The sequence below is a fragment of the Cyanistes caeruleus genome, chromosome 32, assembly GCF_971803275.1.
Source record: "Cyanistes caeruleus chromosome 32, bCyaCae1.hap1.1, whole genome shotgun sequence".
In the NCBI taxonomy this organism is placed as follows: domain Eukaryota; kingdom Metazoa; phylum Chordata; class Aves; order Passeriformes; family Paridae; genus Cyanistes; species Cyanistes caeruleus.
The window spans coordinates 1,083,610-1,093,866 of NC_141733.1; the positions used below are offsets into that span (position 1 = coordinate 1,083,610).

General features: G+C 59.7%; 1 protein-coding gene across 1 annotated transcript; it reads right to left on the bottom strand.

Moving 5' to 3' along the window:
- Positions 1-77: 77 nt before the first annotated feature.
- Positions 78-4,579, bottom strand: C1QL4 (complement C1q like 4). Its single transcript, XM_086870455.1, has 2 exons — positions 4,049-4,579; positions 78-490 (listed from the first exon to the last, which is right to left on the bottom strand). The coding sequence occupies exons 1-2, from the start codon at positions 4,562-4,564 to the stop codon at positions 311-313; spliced, it is 696 nt and encodes a 231-aa protein (XP_086726581.1). The 5' UTR covers positions 4,565-4,579; the 3' UTR covers positions 78-310.
- Between the last annotated feature and the right edge of the window lie 5,678 nt (positions 4,580-10,257).

Sequence of the window (10,257 nt, forward strand, 5' to 3'; positions counted from 1 at the left end):
ATGAAGCCGGAGAAGGTGCTGTAATTTTGGGGGGGGTCCCGGGGGTCTCAGGGGGGTCCCGGGGGTCTCAGGGGGTCCCGGGGGTCAGTCGGGGTAGATGATGAAGCCGGAGAAGGTGCTGTAATTTTGGGGTGGGGTCTCAGGGGGTCCCGGGGGTCAGTCGGGGTAGATGATGAAGCCGGAGAAGGTGCTGTAATTTGGGGGGGGGTCCCGGGGGTCTCAGGGGGTCAGTCGGGGTAGATGATGAAGCCGGAGAAGGTGCTGTAATTTTGGGGTGGGGTCTCAGGGGGGTCCCGGGGGTCTCAGGGGGTCAGTCGGGGTAGATGATGAAGCCGGAGAAGGTGCTGTATTTGTTGGTGTTGCCGCCGTGCACTTTTCCCCCGTCCAGTTTGACGAACACCTCGTCCCCCACGTCCAGGTGCAGGATGACGCTGTTGGACGCGTAATCGTAATTCTGGTCCGCGTCCTGGGCGATGGCGCTGGCCCGGACCTGCGGGGACACGGCTGTCACCTCCCCCCCTGTGCTGGCCCGGACCTGCGGGGACACGGCTGTCACCTCCCCCCCTGGCCCGGACCTGGGGGGACACTGCTGTCACCCCCCCTGGCCCGGACCTGCGGGGACACGGCTGTCACCTCCCCCCCTGTGCTGGCCCGGACCTGGGGGACACGGCTGTCACCCCCCCCTGGCCCAGACCTGCGGGGACACGGCTGTCACCCCCCGTGGTGGCACTGGGAAAGGGGGGACACGGCTGTCACCCCCTCCCCACACCCAACACCCACCCCCAGGAAATGGGGGTGACACCAGCGGGACCCCTCTGGGGGGGGGACACGGCTGTCACCCCTCCCTGGCCCGGACCTGCGGGGACACGGCTGTCACCCCCCGTGGTGGCACCGGGAAAGGGGGGACACTGCTGTCACCCCCCGTGGTGGCACCGGGAAAGGGGGGACACGGCTGTCACCCCTCCCATCCCCCCCCATTCCCATCCTCTCCTCATTCCCAAATTCTGCTCCCCCCCCCCAAATCCCATTTCCCTCATCCGACCCCCCCCAAATTCCCATCCTCTCCCCCCATTCCCAACCCCAAATCCCGTTATTTCCCCCAAAATTCCCATCTTTTCCCCATTCCCAACCCCAAATCCCGTTATTTCCCCCCAAAATTCCCATTTTTCCCCATTCCCAACCCCAAATCCCGTTATTTCCCCCCAAAATTCCCATTTTTCCCCATTCCCAGCCCCAAATCCAATCCCCCCTCCCCAAATTCCCATTTTTCCCCATCCCTGTTCCCACGGGGGGGCTCGGGGGGGGGGGGGGTCCCTCCCTGCTGACCCCCCCTGGGACCCCCCCCCCCCCCGGATCCATCCTTGTTTTCCTTGGATTTCCGGGAATAAATGGATGGGAAAAGTCCGGGATGAGCGAACAAAGGGAGCGGGGGAGGGGGGGGCACAGCCCCTGTCCCACCCCCCCCGGGAATCTGGGATGGGGAAAAGGAATTTGGGAATTCGGGGGGGAAAAAATGGGAATTGGGGGGAGGGAAATGGGAATTCGGGGGGGAAATGGGAATTTGGGGGGGGAAAATGGGAATTGGGGGGAGGGAAATGGGAATTGGGGGGGGAAAATGGGAATTCGGGGGGGGAAATGGGAATTGGGGGGAGGGAAATGGGAATTGGGGGGGGGAAATGGGAATTTGGGGGGGGAAATGGGAATTTGGGGGAAAAAATGGGAATTGGGGGGAGGGAAATGGGAATTGGGGGGGGAAAATGGGAATTCGGGGGGGGAAATGGGAATTTGGGGGGAGGGAAATGGGAATTGGGGGGGGGAAAATGGGAATTTGGGAATTCGGGGGGGAAAAAATGGGAATTGGGGGGAGGGAAATGGGAATTGGGGGGTGAAAAATGGGAATTTGGGGGGTGAAAAATGGGAATTTGGGGGTGAAAAATGGGAATTTGGGAGGTAAAGGATGGGAGAAATGGGATCTGGGGATGGGGAATGAGGAATGAGGGGAAAGGACGGGAATTCGGGAGAGAATTGGATGAGGAAAATGGGATGTGGGACTGGGAAGGAACAGAACCGGGAATGGGGAATCAGGGAATGGGAAAAAGGATGGGAATGGGGGGATTGGAGGGAGAAAATGGGAATGGATGAATCAGGGCTGGGAATTTGGGAGGGAGAAATGGGATGTGGGGATGGAACTGGAAAATCGGGGATGGGAACTGGGAGGGGTTGGATGGGGGAAATGGGAATGTGGGGATTTGGGATGGGAGGAACTGGAAAATCGGGGATGGGAACTGGGAGGGGTTGGATGGGGGAATGGGAATGTGGGGATTTGGGATGGGAGGAACTGGAAAATCGGGGATGGGAACAGGGAGAGGTTGGATGGGGGAAATGGGAATGTGGGGATTTGGGATGGGAGGAACTGGAAAATCGGGGATGGGAACTGGGAGGGGTTGGATGGGGGAATGGGAATGTGGGGATTTGGGATGGGAGGAACTGGAAAATCGGGGATGGGAACAGGGAGAGGTTGGATGGGGGAAATGGGAATGTGGGGATTTGGGATGGGAGGAACTGGAAAATCGGGGATGGGAACTGGGAGGGGTTGGATGGGAAATGGGAATGTGGGGATTTGGGATGGGAGGAACTGGAAAATCGGGGATGGGAACAGGGAGGGGTTGGATGGGGGAAATGGGAATGTGGGGATTTGGGATGGGAGGAACTGGAAAATCGGGGATGGGAACTGGGAGGGGTTGGATGGGAAATGGGAATGTGGGGATTTGGGATGGAGCAGAACCGGGAATGGGAAATCACCGAGAAATCGAACCCGGATGGGAACCTGAAATTACCCAAAGCAAAGCAGCAAAAACCGCCATGGGCCAGAACAACAACCGGAACAACAACCCCGAGAGCGAAAACCGGGGATGGAAACCGGGAATGAGAACCGGGAATGGAAACTGGGATGGAAACCGGGAATGGAAACTGGGGATGGAAACCGGGGGGCAAAAACCGGGGATGGAAACCGGGAATTGAAACTGGGGGGCAAAAACCGGGAATGGAAACCGGGAATGGAAACTGGGGGGCAAAAACCGGGGATGGAAACTGGGGATGGAAACCGGGAATGAAAACTGGGGGGCAAAAACCGGGAATGGAAACCGGGGATGGAAACCGGGGATGGAAACCGGGAATGGAAACCGGGAATGGAAACCGGGAATGAAAACTGGGAATGAAAACCGGGGGGGCAAAAACCGGGGATGAAAACCGGGGATGAGAACCGGGGATGAAAACAGGGAGGCAAAAACCGGGGGGTTAAAACCAGGAGGTGAAATCGGGGTGTGCAATCCAGGGGATGAAAACCGGGAATGAAAACCGGGGGATGAAATCCAGGAGGTGCAAACCGGGGGATGAAATCCGAGGGATGAAATCCCGGGATGAAATCCAGGGGGTGAAATCTGAGGGATGAAATCCGGGGGGTGAAATGTGAGGGATGGAATCCGGAGGGTGAAATCCAGGAGGTGCAAACCGGGGATGAAATCCGAGGGATGAAAACCGGGGGGTGAAATCCCGGGATGAAACCCGGGGGATGAGAACCGGGGGATGAAATCCGAGGGATGAAATCCCGGGATGAAACCCGGGGGGTGCAAACCGGGGGATGAAATCCCGGGATGAAACCCGGGAGATGAAATCCAAGGGGTGAAATCCCGGGATGAAACCCGGGGGGCGCAATCCGGGGATGAGAACCGGGGGGTGAAATCCAAGGGATGAAATCCCGGGATGAAACCCGAGGGATGAAATCCAAGGAATGAAATCCCGGGATGAAACCCGGGGGGCGCAATCCGGGGGATGAAATCCCGGGATGAAACCCGGGGGGCGCAAACCGGGGATGAGAACCGGGGGATGAAATCCAAGGGATGAAATCCCGGGATGAAATCCAAGGGATGAAATCCCGGGATGAAACCCGGGGGGCGCAAACCGGGGGATGAAATCCCGGGATGAAACCCGGGGGGCGCAATCCGTTGCGGGGGCCCCGCCGGGGGTCTCGGGGGGAGGTTCCCGGTACCTGCCCGTTCTTCATCAGGTCGGCCCACATGCTGGTGCCGTCCCCGCCGCGCATCAGGACGTGGTAGGTGAAGAAATAAATGCCGGGCAGGGGGCAGGTGAATTTGCCGCTCGAGGGCTCGTAGTAGTTGCCCACGTTGGTCACGACGTCGTCGAAGCGCAGAACCTCGTAACCTTCGTGGGGTTTCCTCAGGCCGGCGTAAAAAGCGATTTTGGGGCTGTAGAAGGACGGGATGTACCCGCCCGGGCCCGGCCCCGGAGGTCCCGGCGGGCCCGGCCGGCCCGGTTCCCCCGGCGGTCCCCGCGGTCCCGGCGGTCCCGGAGGGCCCCGGAGGCCGGCGCGGCCCTTGCGGCCCGGCTCGCCCCGGGCCCCGGGAGGGAAGGGCGGCGGGGAGGCCGCGGGCAGCTCGGGGTAGGGCTCGCACACCATGCGGCAGCTGCCCAGCATCTCGTAGTGAGCGGCGGCCTTGGAGCCGTGCACCAGCAGCGGGATGGCCACGAGCAGCAGCAGCAGCATCGCCACGCCGATGGCCACCGCGGCCACTCGCCGCCTGCGCCTCAGCCGAGACGCGGCCACAGCCAGCAGGTCCTGCTCGCCCTTGGGAGCGATGGTGGCGAGCGGCGGGGACAGAGCCCGAGGGACACCGAGCACGGGAGGGGACGGGGAGGGGGACGGGGATGGGATCGGGAATGGGATTGGACTGGGATTGGACTGGGATGGGGAATGGGATCGGGGACAGGGACAGGGATTGGGGACAGGGATGGGGACAGGGATGGGGAATGGGATCGGGGACAGGGACAGGGAGTGGGACTGGGATTGGGACTGGGGACAGGGATGGGGACAGGGATGGGGACAGGGATGTGGCTGCTGGGGGCGTTGGGAGAGGGGGAAATGGCAGTGGGGATGGGATGGGGACAGGGATGGGGACAGGGATGGGGACAGGGATGGGGACAGCGGCTGCAGCTGCGGGTGGAGCCGGGGCTGAAGCCCAGAGAGGGGATGGGGCCGAGGATGGGGCCGAGGATGGGACTGGGAGCAGGGACGAGCCCGGGAATGGGGCCGGGAATGGGGCCGGGAATGGAACCGGGAATGGGACCGGGAATGGAACCGGGAATGGAACCGGGAATGGAACCGGGAATGGAACCGGGAATGGGGCCGGGAATGGGGCCGGGAATGGGGCCGGGAATGGGGCCGGGAATGGGGATGGAGCCGGAGGAGAAGCTGCGGGTGGAGCCGGGGATGGGACCCACGGCAGAGACGGGGCCGGGAATGGGATCCGGATATGGGATCGGGATCCGGGAATGGGATCGGGGATGGGATCCGGGAATGGGATCCGGGAACGGGACCGGGAATGGGATCGGGGATGGGATCGGGATCCGGGGATGGGATCGGGAATGGGATCGGGAATGGGATCGGGATCCGGGAATGGGATCGGGGATGGGATCGGGAGCCGGGAATGGGACCGGGAATGGGACCGGGAATGGGATCGGGATCCGGGAATGGGATCGGGGATGGGATCGGGATCCGGGAATGGGATCGGGGATGGGATCGGGATCCGGGAATGGGATCGGGGATGGGATCGGGGATGGGGAGCGGGGCCGGAGCCGCGGGCGGAGCCGGCGGCGGCACCGGGAGCGGGGCCGGGGCTGCGGCCGAGGACGGGACCGGCGGCGGGGCTGGGGCTGGGGCTGGGGCCGGAGCCGCGGGCGGAGCCGGGAGCGGCGCTGGCGGAGGGGACGGAACCGGAGCCGATGGTGCTGGAGGGGCCCGAAGCGGTACCGGGAGCGGAGCCGGACGCGGAGCGCGGAGTCAGAGCGGAGCTCCTGCAGCAGCCAGGACCGGAGCCGGGGTGGGAGCTGCTGATGTAACCGGAGCCGGGATGGAGCCGCCACCGGGATCGGGACAGAACCGCCTCCGGAGCCGGGACAGAACCGGGACAGAACCGGGATGGAGCCGGGATGGAACCGGGATGGAGCCGCCACCGGAGCCGGGAGGGAACCGGGGCGGAACCGCGAGGGAGCCGCCGCCGGAGCCGGGATGGAGCCGGGACGGAGCAGCCACCGGAGCCGGGAAGGACCGGGAAGGACCGGGAAGGGACCGGGAAGGACCGGGAAGGACCGGGAAGGACCCGACGCGCGGGGGAACTTCTCCCCAAGTTCCCCGCGAGCGACACGCGGGGAGCGGCACCCCCGGGATTGTCACCCCGGGATTGTCCCCCCGGGATTGTCCCCCCCGATCGTCCCCCGGGATTGTCCCCGGTGCCTCCCCCGGGGCCGGGATCCCCCGGGCCCCCCCGCGCTCCTCCCCGCGGTCCCGGAGCCCCCCGGGCCGGACCCCCCCGGTACCTGCGGCCGGTGCCGCCGCCGCGCCCGCAGCGAGCCCCGCTCGGCCCCGCCCGACGGCCCCGGGCACGGCGGGGAGGGAGGGGCCGGCGGCGGGGGGGCCGGGGTGAGTGTGCAAGGGGGGGTGAGTGTGCAAGGGGGGGTGGGAGTGTGCAAGGGGGGGTCTGGGGGGTGTGCAAGGGGGGGTTTGGGGGGTGTGAGGGGGGTCTGGGTGTGTGAGGGAGGGGGAGGTTGGGGTGTAAGGGGGGGGTTTGGGTGTGCAAGGGGGGTTTAGGGTGTTTGGGGGGGGTTGGGTGTGCAAGGGGGGTTTGGGTGTGCGAGGAGGGGGACGCAGAGTGAGAGAGCTCTGAGTGTGATCTCTGTGAGTGTGAGCTCTGAGTGTGAGCTCTGTGTGTGTGAGCTCTGGGAGTGTGAGCTCTGGGAGTGTGAGCTCTGTGAGTGTGAGCTCTGTGTGTGTGAGCTCTGAGTGTGAGCTCTGGGAGTGTGAGCTCTGTGAGTGTGAGTGTGAGCTCTGAGTGTGAGCTCTGTGTGTGTGAGCTCTGGGAGTGTGAGCTCTGAGTGTGAGCTCTGTGCACGCGTGGACATCCTGTGTGTGAGCTGAGTGTGACTGTGAGTGTGAGCTCTATTCACGTGTGCGTCCCATGTGTGACTGTGAGCTGTCAGTGTGAGTGTGAGCTCTGTGTGTGTGAGCTCTGTGTGTGTGAGCTCTGGGTGAGCTCTGTGAGTGTGAGCTCTGTGAGTGTGAGCTCTGTGTGTGTGAGCTCTGGGTGAGCTCTGGGAGTGTGAGCTCTGGGAGTGTGAGCTCTGTGAGTGTGAGCTCTGAGTGTGAGTGTGAGCTCTGTGAGTGTGAGCTCTGGGAGTGTGAGGAGCTCTGAGCGTGAACCCCGAGTGATCTCTGTGAGTGTGAGCTCCGAGTGATCTCTGTGAGTGTGTGCGCTCCGAGTGTGAGCTCTGTTCACGCGTGTATCCCATGTGTGTCTGAGCTCTGGGTGAGCTCTGAGTGTGATCTCTGTGAGTGTGAGCTCTGAGTGTGAGCTCTGGGAGTGTGAGCTCTGTTCACGCGTGTATCCCATGTGTGTCTGAGCTCTGTGTGAGCTCTGAGTGTGAGCTGCTCACGCGTGTGTCCCCCGTGAGTGTGATCTCTGTGAGCTCTGCGTGTGCAAATCCTGTGTGATGGTGAGTGTGAGCTCTGGGTAAGCTCTGAGTGTGAGCTCTGTGTGTGTGAGCTCTGTGAGTGTGAGTGTGAGCTCTGGGAGTGTGAGCTCTGGGAGTGTGAGTGTGAGCTCTGTGAGTGTGAGCTCTGGGTAAGCTCTGAGTGTGAGCTCTGTGTGTGTGAGCTCTGGGAGTGTGAGTGTGAGCTCTGGGAGTGTGAGCTCTGTGAATGTGAGTGTGAGCTCTGTGAGTGTGAGCTCTGTGAGTGTGAGTGTGAGCTTTGAGTGTGAGCTCTGTGAGTGTGATCTCTGTGAGTGTGAGTGTGCGCTCCGAGTGTGAGTGTGAGCTCTGTGAGTGTGAGTGTGATCTCTGTGAGTGTGAGCTTTGAGTGTGAGCTCTGTGAGTGTGATCTCTGTGAGTGTGAGTGTGAGCTCTGTGAGTGTGAGCTCTGGGTAAGCTCTGAGTGTGATCTCTGTGTGAGTGTGAGCTCTGAGTGTGAGCTTTGAGTGTGAGCTCTGTGTGTGTGATCTCTGTGAGTGTGAGTGTGCGCTCCGAGTGTGAGTGTGAGCTCTGAGTGTGATCTCTGTGAGTCTGAGTGTGCGCTCCGAGTGTGAGTGTGCTCTCTGGGTGTACAAATCCCCTGTGAGTTCACCCTGAGCGCGTGTGAACTCCGGGCACACCTGGGCATCCCGGCCGGGTGTGCAAAACTGCATTTCCTGCATTTCCTGCACTTCCCGTGCATTTCCTGCACTTCCCCTGCACTCCCTGCGCTCCCTGGGTGGATTTTGGTGTTTTTCCTGCATTTTCTGTGTTTTCCCGCGTGTTTCTCTCTCATTTTCTTCCTCCCGGCTGCTTTTTATCCATTTTCTGTGTTTTCCATGGATTTTTTTTATTCATTTCCCATATGTTTTCCCCCATTTTCCATGTTTTCCATGTATGTTTTTATCATTTTCACACCTTTCCCTGTATTTATTACCCATTTTCCATGATTCCCATCTATTTCTTTATAAATTTTCCATGTTCCCATATATTTTTTTTATTCATTTCCCATATATTTCCCCCCATTTTCCATCTTTTCCATATATTTTCTTATCATTTTCACACCTTTCCCATGTATTTCCTCCCATTTTCCATGATTCCCATCTATTTTTTCCCATTTTCCATGATTTCCATATATTTTTTATTAATTTCCCATCTATTTTTCCCCATTTTCCATGACCCCATATATATTTTTTTATTAATTCCATATATTTTTTTATTAATTTCCTAAATTTTTTATTCATTTCCCATATATTTTTTATTAATTCCATATATATTTTTATTAATTTCCTATATTTTTATTAATTTCCCATATATTTTTAAATTAATTTCCCATATATTTCAAAATTAATTTCCCATATATTTTTTTATTAATTCCATATATTTTTTATTAATTTCCCACATATTTTTATTAATTTCCCATATATTTTTTATTAATTTCCCATATTTTTTATTAATTTCCCATATATTTTTAAATTAATTCCATATATTTTTTTATTAATTTCCCACATATTTTTATTAATTTCCCATATACTTTTAAATTAATTTCCTATATTTTTTATTAATTTCCCACATATTTTTTATTAATTTCCCACATATTTTTATTAATTTCCCATATATTTTTTTATTAATTTCCCATATTTTTATTAATTTCCCACATATTTTCCCTGCGTTTTTTCCCCATTTTTCCACCTTCTCCCCCCACCCCCCCGTTTCTTTTTCTCCTCTCTTTTTCTTCCTCCTCCTCCTCCTCCTCCTCCTCCTCCTCCCCCGGGACCAATCCATCGCCGCAGCTCCCGGGGTCTCGGATCCCCCGGATCCCCCCGATCCATCACCCGGGATTTACCGCCCGGCTCGATGCTGCGGCCGTGCCCGCGCAACAAAATCGGGGTGGGGGGCTCGGGGGGGGTCCCCCCTCCCCTTCCCGACCCCCCCAGAGCCCCCTCGGCCCTTAATCAGGGGGTTAATTAGCGCCCGGGAGCGTTAATTAGAGGGGTTGGGGGATGGGGGGCTCGGATTTGGGTGGGTGGGGTTTGGGGTGGGGGGGTTTGGGGGGTCCCTGGGTTTGGGGTGGGGGGTTTGGGGGGAGTTTTGGGGGTCTTTGGGTTGGGGGCAGCAAATTTGGGGGGGTTTGGGGGGTCCCTGGGTTTGGGGTGGGGGGGTTTGGGGGGAGTTTTGGGGGTCTTTTCCATCCTGCCTCAGTTTCCCTCCTTTTCCCCTCTCTGTTCCCGCCCCAGGACGCCCAAGGGGGGGTCGGGGACAGCCGAGACCCCCCCAAAACCCCCTCGGGGGGGGTCAGGAACAGGGGAGACCCCCCCCAAATCCCTCCCGGGGGGGTGAGGAGCGGTTCGGGGGGGTCAGGACCGGCTCGGGGGGCTCAGGAGCGGCTCCAGCCCCCCCAAAGCCCCCCCAAATCCCCCCCGGGGGGGTCAGAACCGGCTCCAGCCCCCCCCCAAAGCCCCCCGGGGGGGTCAGGAGCGGCTCGGGGGGGTCAGGAGCGGTTGGGGGGGGTCAGGAGCGGCTCCAGCCCCCCCAAAGCCCCCCCAAAGCCCCCCCGGGGGGGTCAGGAGCGGCTCGGGGGGGTCAGGAGCGGTTGGGGGGGGTCAGGAGCGGCTCCAGCCCCCCCAAAGCCCCCCGGGGGGGGGTCAGGAGCGGCTCGGGGGGGTCAGGACGGGC